This window comes from Solanum lycopersicum, chromosome 8 (genome assembly GCF_036512215.1).
Source record: "Solanum lycopersicum chromosome 8, SLM_r2.1".
NCBI classification, from domain to species: Eukaryota; Viridiplantae; Streptophyta; class Magnoliopsida; order Solanales; family Solanaceae; genus Solanum; species Solanum lycopersicum.
In genome coordinates, this window is record NC_090807.1 from 4,892,056 (window position 1) to 4,913,995 (window position 21,940).

Below are 21,940 nucleotides of genomic sequence, written 5' to 3' on the forward strand. Positions count from 1 at the left end.
TACGTCCGCTTACAATGCCATCCATCTACAAACAAAATGTTTTATTATTACATATGTTACTTAATTACATGCTAAGTCCGACGTGATACTATTTTATTGCGTATGACGAGGCACTTAAGCAATTCTAAGGTACACAATTTTGACAAGTAAGAAATTAAATCAGACGACATAAATTTCCAAATACTTGAAAAATCCCCAATGATCACGTACATTATAGTATGTAATACAACAGATAGAAAAATATATAGATGAATTAGTTTATTTACATATACATCAAAATAACTCTTTCCAAAAAAAACATTTATGACATGTATAACACTTCAGCATTGTATATACATTACATTACTACCTTATGATGCGTACAAATTATACGCATCAATTTTTTTTTTACATAAAATGCAATAAATAATACTCACCCCTCAATATATTACTAAAAGCAAAGAAATTACACCCCACACTTTACCTAGTACTTCATAAATTGAAAACTTCAAATAACATTTGTAGTTTTATTTATGGAAAAGAACATGATTTGAAAATATTCCATAAATGGGAACTTCAAATATTATTTGTATTTTGTATTTATGGAAAAGGGCATGTTTTAGGAAATACTCCACAAATTGGAAACTTGAAATATTATTTATTTTTTTATATATGGAAAAGTAATAAAAAAGATTGTAGATTGAACTTACCAATGCTCTCACTGTGACTTAATTCCAGGCAAATAAAACATAATTTCAGTACTGAATATTCACTACAAGAATGAGTGGAAGTGTCCCAGAGTTCTTAATGACAGGATACCGCTTTTGACCAAAAGAGAGATTAGATTGACTTCTTGATCATGGAATTTGCTACAAACGCTACAGTCACAAAATCTCCAGCCAATTTTCTAGCAATTATATTCGCAGGCTTAATCTGAAACCTTGAAAAATTAGAGAGAACCCGAGGGAAAAAATAAAAGGTAATGGGTCCAAAACCACCACAACAAATTCAAAATGGGAAGGATGAGATAAAAGAGATTGATACTGAAATAACCAACAACAATAATGAGAGCAAAAAAAAAAAGGTGACGACAAAGTTGCCAAGCGCGAGAGAGCTTGTATCACACTATGAATGACAAGTCATGGACTTTCAAGAAAATTCATTTAAGGTCATTGAGAATCTCCAGGGTTCTCTCTTCAGGGTGATCAACACTTCTCAAAATGATAAGAATCACAATAATAATAGGAATGCGTCATCTAAAATCTCTAGAAAGCTCGATGTCATCAATGCTTGACTGTTCAGCGTTGACATGAAAGTTGCTAACCTCCTTCTTCAAATGCTCCATCGTGTTGCGGAATCGGTATTCCAAATTTGCAACTTTGTTAGAAATGCTAATAACACAAAACAGTAACACATCACAAATCTTGTTGGTTAGGAATGCTTGCTTGTAGTCATGGTTCTTCTACAATTGAAGTAGAGTTTTATTGAACTTATGATATGCCAAAAAATAGAAAATTGTTCTCTTAATAATAATAATTTGCCGCAAACTCTTTCTTTTGTCCCTGCAGAAGTTAAAGTATGTGAATGATACAAAGTAAACAAAAAAGTATAGGGAAGTTGCATTGACATTCAACATGCATACACAAACTATGATAACCCTAACATGAACAAGACACATCTAACTAGACTCACATGGATTTTCCCTTAGCTTTTCTACTTGTTTTGTTAATAAATTATTTCATATATGTCACAAACCACTCTTCTAAATGCACCCTTATATTTAATTTCCTCATTCATACATGACACACTAGTGCACACTGTTATGAACCAAGTCCAACCCAATATGAATACCAAAGATCATACAAGTAATTATTGTGCTGGAAAGAGCTATTGGACCGATAACAAGCAATAGAACCAGGTTAATTTAGGACCCGGCCGGTTGAGTACTGGGCATTAAATTGTTCCATCAAAAAGTATGGATGATATGTTATTTAGAGATTATGCAAATTGTGAAGAAAAGAGTGTTTCCTGTCATCTCCCTTCTTAGTCTAAGCTTCCCATCTCCTTCCATCTAGCCCTATATTTTCTGATCTTCTTTCTGTTCGATTATGGTTACTCAGTTTCGTTGTAAGGAAGTTAGTCATTTCCATTTCTCTATTGTATTTCATGTTCTTCATCTATTATAATATATATCCCCTTGTGAGGTAACTTGAGTTGTTACATTTGGTGCTTTCATTGACGTACTATAATGGTACTGATGATATTAGATTGATTTAGTGGTGAAAAACAGTGGCTACCTCTTCCTTATATCTCGATGGTGAGATCCTCGAATGGTTTCGATGTATCGTTACAAACAATTTGATTAGACCCATTTCAAGGAGAAATTAGCCTTGCGTTTTCCGCAACGAATGTATGCAAAGCCTCTTGTGAGGGAAGCTCGAATTTCCAATATTTTAGCTTTACTTAAGAAGATTGAGAACAAATTCAGGTTTATGTGAGTATTACACTCTTTCACAAAGAGATTTTTTCTCCTTGAGAAATAAAAGGAAAGACAATTAATTATATTAATATTCAATTTATTTTCTAAATTATTGATACAGAGACATTTTTAATAATTATTTTAAAGTATAAATATTTTTAATAATTATGTTAATGTTTATGATAGTTTGCTAATTTTTCCTTTTTAAATACATAAACAGGCCTCAATTCTTAAACCAAAAACCCTAACCCGACCCAAATAACCCAACTAAAGACCTCAATCCCTTCCCCATTTTCATTCAATCAACTTTGAACCACATAATCGCCACCTCTAGGACGTCGGCCGAAGACCGGCAAGACCTCTGCCATCGCCATAGTTGTCTCCTCTGTTGAACAAGCTTTTCAGTGGTGAAGACTCGAGATTCACTGATTTGTTGTCTCGGAGAAGGTCAATAACCTCCCTTTTACTTACTTTTCATTCTAGGTCTTTAAATGAGTGTGTGAATGAATAAATGTTAATTTTTTTTTGTTCTATGTGCATAATTTTTTGATTTTTATTTGATAAATAAAGTCAACATCTAAAATTGTTAATATGAACTGAAAACCTTAAGAAATAAAAATCATTGATCAGTTAATTTATCGATATGTGATTAACATTGTTGCTAGTCTAGTTTGTGTTGCGAAGAACCACTGGAATGTGTTTTACTGTGTTTTAAAATCAACTTGAACATTTAGGAGAAAGCCACTGATACATAATTGTCCAAATTTGTGACTATCTAGAAAAATATTATGGCTTATCTAAAATCTATTTCCAAGGATTTGATGTAATAAGATGTTAAGAAGCTGAATTGGAGAAAGAAAACTCCATTGAAGAGTAAAAGGAAGAACAGAGAAGCAGTGAAGAAGAGGAGAAAATCTGATATTGAAAACTAAACTTCATAATACTAATTACAAGCATATATATAATGACTCTAAACCACAACTAATTTACTGCCATTTCTAACAAACAAACAAACTAACTAACTAACTAACTATATTTACACTCTTAACAATGTGTAATTACAATTAGTAATGCTAAGGAACTTGTACACATTTAGTTAGTTCTTTTACACCCCCCTTCAAGCTAGGAGCTATGAAGATGTTCTTCATTCCTAGCTTGGACATTAGATATCTATGATGGCCTTTTCCAAGTGCCTTGGTAAGCATATCTGCAGGCTGTTCTGAAGATGGAAGATAGACAGTGATAAGCATTCCATCCTTTATCTTCTCTCTAATAAAGTGACAATCAATATCTATGTGTTTTGTTCTTTCATGAAACACGGGATTGGCTGCAATTTGCAATGCTGAAGTACTATCTGAATGAACAGACACTGGTAAAGAGATATCAACTCCTAATTCTTGAAACAAACCAACAGTCCAAACAATCTCTGCAACAGTTGAGGCCATGGCTCTGTACTCAGCCTCAGCTGAACTTCCGAAAACTGTAACCTGCTTCTTAGACCTCCATGAGATAAGAGATTCTCCATATTTGATTAAGTAACCAGTAATTGATCTCCTGCTGTTTATGCATGAACCCCAATCAGCATCACAAAATACTTGTAAACTATCTCCCCTAGTTGATGACATTAGAATTCCCAAACCTGGTTCTGTCTTCAAATACCTGACCAGTCTGAGTGCTGAATTCATGTGTGAAACTTTTGGTGCATGCATAAACTGACTTAGACACTGAACTGCAAAAGATATGTCTGGTCTAGTGGTGGTGAGATACAATAACCTTCCAACCAATCTTTGATAACTTGCAGGATCCTCAAGAAGTGTATCTTTATGTGAAGAGTCCATGTGATCATCATATTCTGTGGAAGTGAGTTTTAAATTCATTTCCATAGGTGTTGATACTGGTTTAGCACCTGATAATCCCATATCAGCCAGTAACTCTAAAGTATATTTCCTCTGGTGTATGAGTATCCCACTGTCACTTCTAGCAAACTCCAATCCAAGAAAATATCTTAGTTCTCCTAAGTCTTTAATCTTGAATGCATTTTGTAAAGCTGCTTTAGTCTCATGAATCATGTTTGAATCATTTCCTGTTATTAGTAAATCATCTACATACACTAATACCACTACTAAACTGTTGTTCTTCCTTCTAGTAAACAAAGAGTAGTCTCTATTGCTCTGAATGAATCCTGAATCAATCAAGGTGGTATTTAGTTTAATATTCCACTGTCTTGAAGCTTGTTTAAGACCATAAAGAGATTTCAACAATATGCAAACTTGATCACTGCCAACTTTTCTATTAAGACCTTCAGGGAGTTTCATATATACTTCTTCATATAAATCTCCTTGTAGAAATGCATTGTATACATCCATCTGATGTATTATCCAGTGATTTGCAGCTGCAATAGACACAACAGACCTCACAGTTGCCATCTTCACCACTGGAGAGAAAGTTTCTTGGTAATCAAATCCTTCCTTTTGATTATACCCCTTAGCAACTAGTCTAGCCTTATATCTCTCTACACTTCCATCTGCATTATATTTGATCTTGTATACCCATTTACAACCTATAGCCCTTTTATTCTTAGGCAATGTCACCAGTTCCCATGTGCCATTATCTTCTAGTGCTTTGATCTCATTCTTCATAGCATCTATCCATCTAGGATCTTGTACTGCCTCTAAGTAACTTGATGGTTCAGTTTCAGCAGAAAACTTTGAAAAAAAACTTTGATATGTAGGTGATAATCCCTCATAGTCTAAGACTGATGCAAGAGAGTAATTACACTTCTTAGAACCAGCTGTGACTACATAATCTTTGTGCCAAACAGGAGGCCTGGAGTTTCTGCTTGATTTTCTTAAAGGTGATGGAGTAATGTCATATGAAACTTGTGATAAATCATCTGCACAATCCTCACAATTCTGAGAAGAAGGAGAAACACTATCTTGGCAAACATTTGAAGAAGTAGAATCTGCAACTAGGATATCATAATCAAACATATCTGATGGATGGACAAGATGAGTCTGTTTAGAAGTGTGATCATGAAAAGGAAAAACTGTTTCCAAGAAATTTACATAAGAAATTTACATCCCTGCTAATGAAGAATTTCTTATTTTCCAAATCATATAGCTTGTATCCTTTTTGAGTCGTACCATACCCCATCAAAATAGCTCTAATTGCCCTTGGACTAAACTTGTCATGTGTAGTAATGTTAGTGGCAAAACACAGACACCCAATGACTCTCATGTAGTCTAAAAGAGGAGGTCTTCCATATAATCTCTCAAAGGATGATACATTCCCTAAAGTTGTAGAAGGAATTCTGTTCAACACATGAGTAGCAGCATGAATACATAATCCCCAAAATTTGTTAGGAAAACCAGCTTGAAATTTGACAGCTCTTGCAGTTTCTAAAATATGTCTGTGTCTTCTTTCCACTACCCCATTTTGTTGAGGTGTATATGGACAAGAACTCTTATGAATGATGCCATGAAGTTTAAATAAATCATCACAATTGGTATTGAAGAATTCAGTGCTATTATCAAATCTTATCCTTTTAATCCTTTTATCAAACTGAGTTTCTATTTCAGCAACAAACTGTTTTAGCAAACTAACAACATCAGATTTAAGTCTCATTAAGAAAGTCCAAGTCCATCTAGAATAGTCATCAACTATAGTCAAAAAATATCTCATACCATCATATGTTTCAACTCTATAGGGACCCCAAACATCCATATGAAGAAGCTGAAAAATACATGTAGAACTACTAGTACTGTGTGGAAAAGGCAACCTTGTCTGTCTAGCTAGAGGAAAAATATCACATTTATGTAAAACAAACTTATTACCAAACTTGTGAAATGATGAGATCTTTCTGATGACTCCCATGGGAACATGTCCCAACCTTTGATGCCATATATTTGCATTTGCCTCCACACTCTGAATAGTTGTCATGCAATGTTGTGGTTGTTGTAACACCTTATTGTGATTATACTGACCATGTTGAGAGTAGAAAGTGTAAAGTCCATCTTCCTCTTTACCAATCATTCTCACCTTCCCAGATCCTAGATCCTGTAAAACACAACAACTTGGGTAAAATGTGACACAACAATTCAAATCTTTTGTCATTTGAGACACTGACAGAAGATTGAATTTGAAAGCTGGTACACACAATACTCTTCTAAGAACATCACCTCCTCCTATGTGACAATCTCCAACATGTGAAACCTTGGCAGAAGTACCAGTTGGCAGCTGAACTTGACCTGCATTCTCTACCATAACTGAATTACATAAACATGTATAGTCTCTTACTATATGATGGGATGCTCCAGTGTCTATAATCCACTTCATAGAAGCATTTGAAGACAAATGATTACCTGTCATATTTGATGTACCACTTATATCTTCAAGGTTAGTTTGATCAAGCATTTTTAGTAATTTCTGATGTTGCAATGGAGTGAACAAAGGCATCTGAGAGTTGTACTGTGAAGGAGGCATCTGAGATTCATTGTTATGTGAAGAAGAAACACTTGGAGACTGCATTTGCATCTGATGATTGGAGGCATCTGTCTTATCACATTGATACTGTTGAGATACATGTCCTGCATTATAGACAGAATTTCCAGCAACAATTGTATCTCTTTTGCCTTTGTATTCAGCAGGATACCCAATCAGTTTATAGCAATTACTCTTAAGGTGACCAATTTTGTGACAGAAGTCACACTTTAGAAGTTTATTACAATCACTTCTCATATGACTTTTGATATTACAGTAATCACAAAGAGCATTTGGATTATAGGATCTTCTAGGCTTATGACCACCAGGACCAAAATTAGATGAAAACATTGCAGTAGGAACCATATCAGACATTACCCTACTTGATCCAGCTACCATCCTTTGGCTTTCATCTTGATTAACCATAGCATATGCTTGATTGATGCTAGGAAGTTGTGGCATTAACAGAATTTGACTTCTAGCCTGACTATAATTGTCATTAAGCCCCATTAGAAACTGTAACATTCTCTGATGTTGTGATTGCTCAAAAAATTCTTTAGATCTAGAACATGTACAAGCCGGAGGAGGCATTATAGAATCATATTCATCCCACAAATCCTTCAACCTAGAGTACTACAATGACACAGACGAGACACCTTGAACAAGAGTAAAAATCTCTTTATGCAGCTGAAAAATACGAGAGCTATTTACCTTGTTAAACCTTTCCTTAAGATCTTCCCAAATCAAGTATGAATTTGAGCAATAGAGAACTCCACTGTGAAGATCTTTACTTACATTGCACAATATCCACGAAACAACTATGGCATTACAGCGATCCCAAAGTCGAATCAAGTCCCCTGTGAATTGTGTCTTCTTCACTGTTCCATCGATAAATCCAACCTTATTCTTTCCAAGCAAGGCTAACTCCATAGCCTTGCTCCATAAGGTGTTATCACTTCCAGTGAGTAAGATCCCAACATTCAACGATCCAGGTGAATCTGATGGATACAGATACAAAGGATGAAGAGGATCGAAAGAAGAAGGTGAAGCTGGTATGGAAGTTTCTGAAGCAGTTCCTTGAACCTCCATGAAATAGAAAAATAAGAAAATCAACTGAAATAGCAAAATCCTTTATTGAATGTGTAGGAATTGTCCAAATCTAGGCTCGTGTGCTCTGATACCATGTTAAGAAGCTGAATTGGAGAAAGAAAACTCCATTGAAGAGTAAAAGGAAGAACAGAGAAGCAGTGAAGAAGAGGAGAAAATCTGATATTGAAAACTAAACTTCCTAATACTAATTACAAGCATATATATATAATGACTCTAAACCAAAACTAATTTACTGCCATTTCTAACAAACTAACTAACTAACTAACTAACTATATTTACACTCTTAACAATGTGTAATTACAATTAGTAATGCTAAGGAACTTGTACACATTTAGTTAGTTCTTTTACATAAGATTTCTTTTATCAAAACTTAAATCTAATGCAAGCATAAGTTTCTGAATTAAATACCATGTAAAGATTAGATGTTACATGGTGGAATCGACTTGATGATTGATTAACTCGTTATGCCAAATCTAACTATCTGGTGCTGTTTAACACAATATTTTCCTTCAATTGCTTTGGCTAAAAGTTTCACTTTAAATGTGCTGCTGCATTCGATTTTAGATATGATTAATATGTATGAAGATTAAGTTATAGATGTATCCGAATTTGATAAAATCAAAGAAAAATTACCTGATGATGGAGATGTCTCTAGAAAAAAAAATGATAATATGGAGTGACAAAGCACATTTACCACAATTAACTATGTTTTGATTTTTTTGATAATATAGTTTGAGTAATTGGTCATAGATTCAGTATTAAACAATCAGCTCTTCAAGAGATACTAATGATAATATGTTGTTATTTTGAAGTTGTTTGCTACTAATGTTGATTCATGAATCACGTAGGAAGCTGAGATGAAATTTAAGATGGATTTTTGAAGTTGTCAAAGGAACAAGGACAAATTTCAATAGAAATGGATAGAACGCTCCAAGAACGAATTAGATTAGAAGTGGACAAAGAGATTCAAAGTTGTGGATTCTATAATGTCGAGATTCAACAGGTAAACACTTTTGGTATCTATATTGATCTTTTGTTATAACTGCGCGCAACTCTTGAGAACAAGTGGCCAATTGCTAGTTCTTTGTAATACATCTTGAGCTATCCCCAGATGCACTTCTTCATTGTTTCTCTTCTTGCATGGAACTAGCTTGTTTTCATCAATTTTGTGAACGAATTAGAGAACAACTTATAAATAGAATGCATTTGGTGAACTTGAATTTATTATACCACCAGCAAGTTGTGATAACATAAGTGATCTTGTGTATTTTCCTAATAAAGGCAAGGTTCTTGCGTTATCCCAAAACCCATCGCCAAAGGAGGGGAGCTTGAAGACACTTAATTTTCTTTTTCATTTGTGTATATGCATAAATGACATTGAATAATGAAATATTGTGAATTGTATATTTTCTTGAGTTTCTTAGTAATAGAAGTACTTGTTATATCTAGTTTAAGGATAGTTTTCTTATGTTTCTTGAATTACAATGAAAAGATAGGTTTGTGGCAACAAAATTTGTAAGAAATAAAAATTAGTACCTGTGGCGATAATAAGTTGCCACAAAACTCAAGATTTAGTGGCAATTAGAGCTGCAATTGAAAGTATTAAACATCTGCATGACATAAGTCGCTACTGAAATCCTTTCTTTAGTGGCGATGAGAGTTGGAACTAATAGTATAAGTCCTTTTGGTAGCGTCTATAATAGCCATTGAAAGTCTAACTTCAAGTGGCGACTTACAAAACATATATTTTGTGGAAGCTTTTTTGTAGCATACTTGGTTATTTTTAGTCGCCACATCATGAATTTATTTTCTACCAATTTTTTTTTAAAAATTGTTTCATTAGTTCTATAATTAGTAGTAAATTAGCTGCAGTTAATGTTAATCATACTTAATTAATTTGTATGTATTGATTGAGTAATACATGTTATTGAATTATGAAAGTACAGATGAAGAAGAAATTGATATCTTATCATCATCAAAAGGAGACAAAGTCAGTTAGTATGACGTCGTCTAATTTGGCATTACATCAGGGGAACAAAAAGAGACTTCAGTGCAAGAAGGTACAAAATAATAATAATAATGACTCGATTGATTCGTTGGAGATTCCCAAAAAAAATCAGTTCGAGTTGAACGACAAGTTGTAAGATCTGATCTAAAAGATCAGCCCGCTACAACCAATACCATCAATAGTAACACTTTCTTAAAAATCTCCGACAGCGAGCTACCTACTCTTCTCGTCAAATTCTCATGTTCATTTTTTTTTTTATCTATTTTCCTTCTAAAATGCTTATTTGGTGTGTGATTATACAACCTTGGATGATTTCATGGTGTAGCTAAATACCCCAAGGAGGTTAGGGTTCATAAAAAAATCACTTAAATCCTTCTTACAGTGATTAAGAAAAGATTATTATGTGAAAATTTACATTAATATAACTAGAGTTAATTAATAATAGACAACCTTCAATTGTATACTCATTTGTAATTGGTCATGTGGTAATGTTATGAACACTCAATCAACACATCTAAATTTGACAATATCTATTTTTTTATATTCTAAATGAGGAAGAATTTTGAATGAAATGATTGAACGCAAGTGATTAAGTGTTTATCATCTTTAATAATTGAGGTGGATTACTATTAAATGATTGGTCTCCTCTTACTCTAGTTAGAATGTTTTTTTACATGGAATAGTAAGAGGAGATCAATCGTTTAATCATAATTCATCTCAATCAGTCAAGATGGTAAACACTTGGTCACTTGCGTTCAATCATTTCACTCAAAATTCTTCATCTTTTAGAGTATATAAAAATAGGTATTATCAAATCTAGATGCGTTCATTAAGAGTTCATAACATTACCACATGACAAAGTATAAATGAGGATACAATTAAAGGTCATATACTATTAATTGACTCTAGTTATATCAGTGCAAGTTTTTCACACAATAATCTTTTCTTAATCACAGTAAGGTGGATTAAAGTAATTTTTTTTATGAACCTAACCTCCTTGCGGTATCTAACTTCACCATTAAGTACATCGAATGTTGTATAATCATGCACCAAACAAGAATTTTTAGAAGGAAAATAAAGAAAAAATGTACCTGAGAATTCGATGAGAAGGTAGGTCGCTCACTGCCGGAGATTCAAATAAGTGTTATTGCTGGTGGTGTTGGTGGCAGCGGGTTGATTTTTAGATCAGATCTTACAACTAGTCGATCAACTCAAACCGATTTTTTGGAATCGCCACCGAATCAATAGAGTAATTATTATTATTGTTAATATTATGTACCTTCTTCCACCGAAGTCTCTTTGTTCCCCCACTGTAATACGAAATCAGACGACCTCATAAAAATGGTAGGATATCTTCAAATAGGAACCTAAAAATGGGATAGAATGGCCACTTATAATTAGAATTTTGAAGTCTAATTTGTCACTCAAAATCAAGAGTCAAGGCACATAAAAAGCTACATATAAAAGAAAAAGTACAAACAATTTATTTATTTATTTTTACTTTGATGTCTGATATTCATATTGAGACTCGAACAAATGTGAAAAGTCCAAAAATCACACATAATTTAAGATGCAAAAAGTAGAGATACATAAGAATAACTTACAATAACAATTTCAAACAATACTTGAACAAGAAATGTAGTTTCTAAAGCCTTGAGGAATATTGGTGGGCAGCTACATTGAGGACAAATCGAAACTTAACATCATTCTTGGAAAGCCTATCAAAGGCTTCATTAATTTTGTCAATTGTAACAAGCTCTATCTCACACAAGATGTTGTGTTTGCCACAAAAATTCATCATCTCTTGTAACTCCTTCACACTTCCAATAATGCTACCCCTAACAACTTTTTTGCCTGAAACATTTTTCAAAAAATAATTAAACAACTTCAATAAAACATGAATGTTTTATACCTCCGAAAATATTTTAACATTCGTGTCGGATCCTTCAAAGATACACTATTTTTGGAGGATCTCACACTCACCTGTTGATATTTTTGAAGAAACTGAACAACATATGTGGAAAGTTTTCTAACTTTAAATTTTGAATCTGTCTCTAAATAATTGAATTGAAAATATTTACCATAGATCAAAGGTGTAGCTGGGACTTCAATTGGCTGAGCTGGTTCTCCCACAATTGATATAGTTCCATTCACTTTTAGGAGCTCAAGATAAGGCCCTAAAGAATGCTTTGCTGATACTGTGTCAATAATAAAATCTAAACTTCTTCTGTTCCTCTGCCAACCACCAAAAAGGGTGAAAAGGGAAAAAGAAACAATAAGTACTAAACTTTCAATTTATTGCATTTGTATATCGTCTCACGAAAAATTTATTTGTTACGAGGGACATAAATTAAAAACCAACATAAAATAGGGGCAAAAGTACAAATGACCCGCTCTTTTAAATGGAGGATAGAGGTAAGGTAGGTTAGGCCGCTGCAATCTCTAGCCTTGTATTGGTCAGCTCGTTTTAACAGCTCTAATCACAATCATAAAATAAGTATGTTGAGTGTTATAAATATGTGACATGTGAATATAATCAATCCAAATACATGCTAGCTCATAAGAGGAAGTATTGTCTAAGTTCATTTAAGAAGATTGTTGGTCCGTTCCACATTGATTGGGACTTTAACCCATTCTAACATGTCCTCATGCCCAGGTCCAACAATAGCGTGGACGAAGAGTTCAAATGAAGATGTACGTGACTTTAATATCATGTAAAATTAGGTTTTGGACCTAAGTCACATCTCAAAAGTTGACTCAAAAGGAAAAGGATTGTCCAAGGTTTATAAAGAGTCACTCATTTAATTAACTATCGACATGAGACTTTTTCATTGTTCAACATCCTAGCTGCCTCATGCCCAAGATTGGACAACTGGTGCATGGAAAAATTTAATTTGGGGTCTTACATTCGATGAGATGAGTTCTACTCCAATACCATAGTAATAAATGACTCACATGAGTCCAATTTAACCCAAAAATTAATTCATGATTGGAGAATTGTCCAAATCAATATAAGAAGATCATAAGTCTATTTTCCAATCAACATGAGATTTTAACCCACTCATCTAATAATCGTAAACATCTATGTAGTCAGTAACTAGGGGTGTGCAAAACCGAACTGAAAATCGAACCAAACCACAAACCAAGTCAAACAAAAAAAAAACACGACTAGTTCTATGGTTTGACTTCGTTTGGTGTTGGATTAAAAAACCCGACTATATTTGGGTTGGTTTGCTTTCAACTAAAAAAAAACAACCCGACATTATATGTATAATTTTAAAATTTTATTTTATATGTAAAATACTTTCTTTGATATAATTTTTAAATATCCCTTATACTTTTTCATAGTTTTAATCTTTTAATATATTTAATTCATGTTTAGAAGTTAGAATTCTTAATGATCTAATAAAGATTATAATTCATACATATAGGTAACTATAACAAAGTTTAAATAAAAGTCAAATTAATAGTAATGCAAAAAGAAAATCAATTCAACACTAAGAATGACAATAATATTGAATATTTGTTTTTTTAGTTTTACAAAGATTCAAATAATTAAAATAATGATCTAATTTTACTTTCTTTTAATATTTAGTCATGTAACTAATACTTGCTAAACTTATATGATTTAGTACTTTAAATTATGATCAATTTTATTATGACTTATTAATTTGCAATATTTGTTTTAAGCGATTCTATTATTATATTTTTATTGGATATTGTAGTGTCAATAATCATATCATATTTTTTGTTATTTTCTTGAGAAATAACTTAGATAGTTGCATTTTGGTAACACTAAAGAAATATTTGAAGTACAAGCAAGTTATGTGTTTGTATGAATACTTTATCTAAAAATCCGAAAAAACCCCAAAAAATCTTGAAAAAACCTGAAGTTGAAAAATTCGAGTTTTATTGGTTTGGTTTATAAGTTCAAAAATCCGAGACAAATGGTTTGATTTGATATTGAAAAATCCGAACCAAGCCGGTCATGTACATCCCTATTAGTAACTCATCTTATACCCTCTATTTTAATTTATTTGTCCAATTTTTATTAGTCTGCTTAAAATGATATTTTTTTAAATAATAATATTTTAATTTCAACTTTTTAGGTGACATTTGTGAGGAGTTTACAAACCTGCATTTGTTTGAGGTCAGTGCTCAAGATAAAGCCATCAGCATCCAATTTCTCTTTGGCATCTTTTTCTTTAGAAGGAGAGGTGCTAATAACAGTAACATGATGACCAAAAGCCTTCCCAAATTTGATAGCCATATGCCCAACACCACCTAAACCTATTACAGCCATATGTTTGCCTGGTGACTCAAATAAGTTGCTATTTTTCATGGCAGTGTACACTGTCAAGCCAGCTCCCATTAGTGGTGCTGCTCTATCCATAGGCAAGCTATCTGGTATGTGCACTACATATCTACATTTTTAAAAAAAGAGAAAAAACATTAGGGTTATGTTCAGTACGAAGGAAAATAAGTGAATTCATTATTTATTTTTTATATTCGATATGTGAACAAATGATATTATAGTAAAAGTATTTTTATATAATCTAAACAGATATGATATGGAGTGTTAAGGGTGGGGTAGGAGTGTAATGTGGTGGGAATGGGACCTTAGAGGGTCAAGAAATTAAAGCATCATGATTGAATAAAAGTTACACCTTACATTTTAATTTATTTGTCTGATTTGATTTAACAATCATCTTTATAATGATTATTTCACTATGAAATGATTTATAGTCACACAAACATTTATGACTTATTTGAGATCACAAGTTTCAAAATCTTTATTTATTTCTTAAACTACGTGTCAAGTCAAACCATGTCACATAAATTAAAATAGAAAAAATAATTGTGATGACTTTTAAATTTTATGATCTTAGATAAAAAGTACTTAATATTGTACTAAAATATTCTTAGAATCTTTTTACCTGTGATCAGCAACCATGATTGTGGAGTAACCACCATAGGTGGGAGTGTCATCCCAATGAATGCTATTATAGACAGGTTTCATTTGGTCACAATAGTTCTCTTGGAAGCTATTGCAAAGCTCACAATCCAAACATGTAGCAGCCACATATCCAACTCCTACTCTTTCACCTACCTTGAACTTTGACACATTGCTTCCCACCTTAATTACAATTCCAATAATTTCATACCTAATATTACATATATATAAAAAAAAACAGTTTAAGTTATACATTCTGATGATGTGATTAATAACATTTACATAAATATATCACTTACAAGCTTTAATTGATAGCCTATAAAAAAATTTATGATCTAAAATAAATCTTAAAAAAGTGTTACATAATTAACTGTGATAACAAAAATATTTGATATTGTGGGCTTCGACAAGGAGAAAAGACCAACTCTAATTCTTATTAGAGATAATACCTCAGATTGTCACTCAACTTTTAATAATTTATTTAGAAAGTCACTCAACATTGTTTTTTAATTCAAAAATCACTCAACTATTGGTGTTTCACTTAGAAAGTCATCCTACTATTTATATTTCACTTATAAAGTCACTTAATCAATTTAAATAATTTTTTCATTTTATTTTTTAAAAATACAAAAAATAATTTAAATTAAAAATACAAAAAATAATTTAAATTACTTTTAAAAAATAAATAAGATGCTTATTTTAATTATTGTTTTGTTACTACCTTTTCATTTAAAAAAATAGTAGAAGATTGTTACGGTACGTTTTTACATTTTTTTAGAAAAATAATTGGAGCGGTCAATGAACTAATTAAAATAGATATCTTATTATTTCTTTAAAAGTAGTTTAAGACAAAATTTAATGAAAAAATTATTTAAATTGATTGAGTGACTTTATAAGTGAAATATAAATAATTGGTTGACTTTCTAAGTTAAACATCAATAGTTGAATGAGTTTTGAGTTATAAAACAAAATTGAGTGACTTTATAACTAAAAAATTTAAAGTTGAATGACTTTCTAATTAAAAAACTGAAAGTTGAGTGACCATCTAAGATATAATGATTTTGTAACGAACAAATTTGTCATCTTCTTTTTAGGTTATATAATACTGATTAAAGAACTCAAGAGTGTGTTAGTACAAGAAATGATGTAATGATCCTAAGTTGACTAATTCAACTTTACCTTAATTTGTACATAGCTTAATGGTTTTGCTTTATTTTAAGAATTAGTATATGTTATTTATACATAGCTTAATGGTTTTGCTTTATTTTTAAGAATATGTATATGTTATTTATACATAGCTTAATGGTTTTGCTTTATTGAGAATATTTACATGTTATGTGGTAAAATTTTATAGAGATGCATGGGGATGGGAGTGGGGCTTGGAGGTGGCGAAGGGTGGGATGGTCAAAGGATGAGGATTGAGTAGATGGAGAGGAAATAATAATTTTGGAACGTCATTTATATAACTTATTTTTCATACATTAGGTTACTCATTTTTTTAGAGTTGATCAATCAAACATACAAAAATTACAAAACATATATATTCTAAGAAACGTTTTCTTCCATGCCAAACACATAGATGTCTCAAATCCTCCTTCATGCATGCATGATGTTGAGATGAAATACCATTGAGAATTGGCTCGACTATAAGGCAACTAAAGCAATGACTTGACACTTCAATTTTCTTGGTCTTTTCCTTATTTCCTAAAGATGTGATTTCATATATTGTTCAATTTTTATCACATATTGTTAAATTTGAAAAGAAATATGAACTGAATTTTAGGTAATTTTAGTATCTATTCTTACGTGACTATCAATTTTGTTGTCTTATTAATTATATCCCAACGATTAACATGAACCCACATTATACACCTATTTCAATCCTCCTTCTCAAAATATTTTTACCCTTTTATTATTAAATATTCTAAAGCCCTCAAACAGTCAACCCTTTTGCATTATACAAAATCTATCGTTGTCAATTTACAAAAAAGATCAAATTTGTGTTTTGGTGTCCTCTTCAAATTTCTAGCACTGCAACAAGCTAACACTATTCCACTATCATTATCTTAACTTATCAAATTCAACACAAACACTATATTAATATCATTAAATTAACATTTCAAATTATTGTGTCAGGTTTTATTATTCTAACTTTATATTATATTTTTTCATTGAGAATTTGCATTTCTTACCTTCTTTCTTCATAAGACATGCGTACATCATCCTAACCCTTTCAAAGCTCACTAAGTATATTATTGTTATTCAACTTATATTTATGCGAGAAAAGTTAAAATCTCTCAATAATATCAAGCCCTCAATCTCGTTAAGACAATATCGATATCGTTTGCTTAGATAATTGTAATATGAAGTAAAAGTAATTACCCAGGGACAATAGGATAGGTTGTGTTGCCCCAATCATTCTTGGCAAAGTGTACATCTGTACGACACATCCCACAATACAAGATCTTGATGGTCACATCATCTAAACCATTTTCTCTACAATAATATTAAATTGTTAGAATATATTTCCAAAAACTAGCTAGAAAAAAAAAATACTATATACATATAATACTATTGTTGAAGTAATAATGTATGTATTAATTAAGATAGGATATTATTAGAAACCTTCTCTTGAACATAAATGGTGTTAACTTGCCAGAGGAGTCTTGAGCAGCCCAACCAAGAGCACTTTGTGTGAGTTTTGGAGTTGATTTGGCCATAGGAGAAATTGTTGGAGATGTTAGAGATTTGAGTATTGAGGGAGAGAGTGGCATTTTGAGTATTAGTCTTTCTATTTTTTTAGTGTTATAAGGATTTTTTTCCCAATAGAAGAGTAAGCCTTTCTTTTTATAGAGTTTTACGTCGTTTGAGAGGCGGAATTAAGATTACAATTTTCTGAATTCTAGATTTTAGAAGAATGATTTCAAGTGATAATAACTAAGTTCAAGATTTCAAGTGGTTATATTTATATATCATTGGCCGAGGGCCCCTTTTTCTTTTATAAGGAAAGAAATTGTAGTTGGATACAAATAGACCAGTGAAAGACGAGTAGGCAAGCACGCAGGTTGTGGTCATCTTTGAGCTGTCGAGTGACGATTGATCAAGGAAATTTTTCATCATGTAGCTAGATATAAATAAGTTAGTTAAAAACGAGTAGGCAGGAGGCGTTAGGCTAGTGTCAGTAATATGCACAAACGAGGACAAATCACATGATTTTATACTGATCAGTTTTGAGCTATCGAGTGATGATTGCTTCATCTTTTTCTATTTACATGAATGAATTAATGAAATTTTCACCATACTTAGCCCCGACCCCACCCCTTGTGCTTCTCATCTCTACCACCTCACCTCTCTATCCTCAACTTTCACCTTCCATAGTATTAAACTAGATTATATATTAATAGTTCTATTAAAATATTTTATTTTATTTCATTTTAATTTCTTTTACCTACTTTTCTTTTTAGTCTGCTTAAAAAATGTTTCTTTTCTTTATAGCAACTTTTTTAATTTCAATTTTTTCATTTAACATGTTTAAAACTACAAGAATAAATGATATTTTATTAATACATTTGACACATTTTAATTTTTTCAACCACAAAATTCGAAAATCTTCTTTATTTTCTAAAATTTTGTATCAAATCAAAATCATTCAAATAAATAAAAACTAATTCTTTTTTATACACCTTGTAGAAAAGTATATAGGAAAAACTAACCTATAATCTAAATTGACTAGCTCAGTAAAAAAATACTTGCATAACAAATACAAAATAAATTAAATACAAAATTATCTAATTTCTTAAAAAGTATTTTCCTCTATACCAAACACACCCTTAATAATTACTATATTGCCGTACCCAATTAAAGTTAACTATATATCCATAAGGAATGATCCAAACTTGTGACGCCTACGAGTTAAAAAAAGACATACTTTTGTATTTGTAGTAATAATTTAATCTTACAGTATTTATTTAATTTTTAATATAATAATCTATGATTAAATAAAAAATCTTTAATTTATTTTAAATAACAATATTTTTAAAAAATTATACTCTTGCAGTCCCTATTTACTTATTCACTTTTGAAATGACATATCTATTAAGAAAAAATTGACATAATAAATTTACTATTTTATTCATATTAATTATGAAGTGGATGAATGAAAAGACGTAAAAAATTTAAAAAGTTTTTACCTTTTTAAAAGTAATTAATTAAGAGTATAGTAGAATTTTTTTTATTTCTTTATTTATCAAAATGAAAAAATAATTAGGAGCAGATAAAAAGGAAATATTGATAAATAATCAAATACGCAGTGAGTGTCAAATAAAATTGCATGACATGATTTTGAATACCCATAGATTCTTTTTCTGATTAGTTTTCTGCAACCATGTATGGGTGTTCATGTTAGTATGGGTTATATCTATATATATATATATAAGAAGTTAAAACTAGAACTTAATATGATAATTACATAGTAGAACAAGAGAGTGGAGGAGTACTGAGTAGGATTTTACAACATTAAAAGTTTAACGAAATTATTGAAATATCACCTTATTTTGAAATTGAAATATCACCTTATTTTGAAATATCACCTTATTTTGAAATATCACCTTATTTTTGGTATCAGAGCCTTAGTCCTAAAAGACCTTATATGAAAAAAGATTATTATTTTTAAAAAACATCTGCCTACCGTAGAACACTATTTTATAATAGACAGCATTTTAAAATAGTTAAATTATATAAAAAATCTCTAGAAAGTCATTTATTTACTTTAAAATTAAGATTATCTTTAACATATACATATAAGAATTCTGTAAAAACACTTAGAGAAATTATTAGACAAAACCAGAAACAAATGAGTGAAGAACTAAGTCAAATAGAATTTGAGACAAAAGAAGTAATAGAAAGAACTAAAATAATTAAAAATAATCCATATTATTATAATTCTATAGGGTAATATATGAGAAGACCACATAAAATTACTGAAGAATATAAAAAAGTTAAAAAAGGATTACAAAAATTATATGTAAAAGCAGATATATTACTTAAAGATCTAAAAACAACTAGTTTTAAAAAGGAAATAACCAATAAATTAGATCATATATTTTTCGAAGCTAGAAGCTTAGAACAGAAATTAATAAAACATCTTAGATCAAGAAATATCCAATAAAACATACTTTATGAGAACACATCCATTTGCCTGGAGTATAAGATTTCATAACTGGATAAGATATAGACACATAGAAGATAAGAAAAGATTAATAAGAATAAAAAAATCTATAGAAGCTTACATATATATACGAAAACGAATTTTTTACACCTAAAAATATTTATTTAGAAAAGACGGTAAATAACGAAGAATATATAAATGCTTTAAAGTGGGAATTACAAGGACTTGAAAGTGAAATAAGCTACGTAAGTGAAAGAATAAATTTTTTTTTATGAATATTACAAACCAACAACTTTAGGATAAAAATAATAAGTAAAAATAGCTTCATTAAAAAGTATAGAATATTTAGACTTACAAATTCGTATAGAAAAAAGATTTCAAAGAGTAAAACCAGACAATATTATTAAGTGTAATTTTGAGAACGAAAATCATAGCCTACATACGGAAGACGCTCAATATAATACTTTAATAGATTTGATAATCAATCTTAGTGAAAAAATAAAGAAACAAACAATAGAATTATAAAAATATTAAGTGAACAAGAAGAAACACAAATTAAACAAAAACAACTCTTTAGTAAGATAGAAAATAACCTAGACTACCTTAAGGAACAAGGAATAGATTTAAATAAAAAATTAAACGAGTTAAAAAATAGATCTAAAGAAGAAATTAGTAATACATTAATAGTAAAAATACAAGAAATAAAGACAGAATTAGCATCAATAAAAGAGATAGTTCTTTCATGATAGATTTAATAGTATCAGAAACACATAAAGAAGCAATAAGATTAATAGAAAAAAGAATAGTCCTCCTATTAGATTATAAAGAATTTAATCCACAATCAAAATCAGATCAAATTATTATACAACAGAATAATATAATAATAACGCTTTTATTACAACTAAATAATAAGATAGATAAAAACATTAAAGAAAAATTAGAAAGTAAGAATATAGATACAACTGGAATAGAAGAATTAATAGAAAAATTGAATAAAATAGAAAGTACTCCTCAAAAAGAAAAAATAATTAAAAAACAGAAAAAATGGACATTTTCCCAACTAGATCAAGAGAAGAAAGACCAAGACCAAGTTACTCTCAGAATATGATAAGTAATAATTTTCTATCAAGAATATTAAATAAAAAGACAAAAGAAGAAAATAATCAACAACTAGAAGAAATAATAGATACAGATAAAGATATACAAATCTTTCAACAAAATCAATTAAATTTATTAAATCCAAAAGTTTTATATAATACAAACTCAAAATCTCAACTATATAGACATTATAGAGAAGAACAATTATCAGTATTAGGGAAAACTTCTGTATCTCTACCACTAATAAACTCTGAATCTGTAAAAGAAATAAAACATGTTAAAAAAGACGTAATGCATTTAGGATTAATTGTAATAGGAATTAAATGATTCACTAGAAAAAATTTAGGAACAAAAACATTAATTACAATATATGATAACAGATGGTCAGACATAAAAAATGCAATTATATGATTAACAGAAGTAGATATGATTAATAATGGAGGAATTTTCTACATAAGTCCAGATTTTATGATGAATTTAAATGAATTCGGAAACCAAATAAGAATAGGAATACAAACTAAAGGATACGAAGAAATGCATAGTGGAAAGAATTTATTAATGTGTGTAGGATTTTTAGGAAAAATGACAGATAATAGTAATAGTAGATTTAAATTAAAAGTAAAAGATGTAGTAGAAGTAATGGGAAATAAAGGGATTAAACTAATA

The 21,940-nt window shown here is 30.5% G+C and overlaps 1 protein-coding gene and 1 long non-coding RNA gene across 2 annotated transcripts; one reads left to right on the plus strand and one right to left on the minus strand.

The window, feature by feature from the left end:
* The first annotated feature begins 2,720 nt into the window (after window positions 1-2,720).
* LOC138337744 (uncharacterized) lies at window positions 2,721-11,503 on the plus strand. The gene is made up of 3 exons (XR_011211137.1): window positions 2,721-2,905; window positions 8,896-9,050; window positions 9,994-11,503. It is a non-coding gene; the product is annotated as an uncharacterized lncRNA (long non-coding RNA).
* Window positions 11,504-11,516: 13 nt separating this feature from the next.
* On the minus strand, window positions 11,517-17,951 carry LOC101248800 (probable cinnamyl alcohol dehydrogenase 6). Its single transcript, XM_069288035.1, has 6 exons — window positions 17,635-17,951; window positions 17,392-17,505; window positions 14,993-15,220; window positions 14,191-14,479; window positions 12,137-12,290; window positions 11,517-11,909 (listed from the first exon to the last, which is right to left on the minus strand). Exons 1-6 carry the CDS (start codon window positions 17,781-17,783, stop codon window positions 11,701-11,703), a joined length of 1,143 nt encoding a protein of 380 aa, XP_069144136.1. The 5' UTR covers window positions 17,784-17,951; the 3' UTR covers window positions 11,517-11,700.
* Window positions 17,952-21,940: the final 3,989 nt, after the last annotated feature.

What these genes read in the sequence shown, in the direction of transcription:
- LOC101248800 (XM_069288035.1), bottom strand. Translation starts at nt 17,783, where the DNA reads ATGCCACTCTCTCCCTCAATACTCAAATCTCTAACATCTCCAACAATT. An exon ending in ATCATGGTTGCTGATCACAG is followed by an intron (nt 14,480 to 14,992) that starts GTAAAAAGATTC and finishes TTAAAAATGTAG; the next exon opens with ATATGTAGTGCACATACCAG. An exon ending in CTGACCTCAAACAAATGCAG is followed by an intron (nt 12,291 to 14,190) that starts GTTTGTAAACTC and finishes GGTGGTTGGCAG; the next exon opens with AGGAACAGAAGAAGTTTAGA.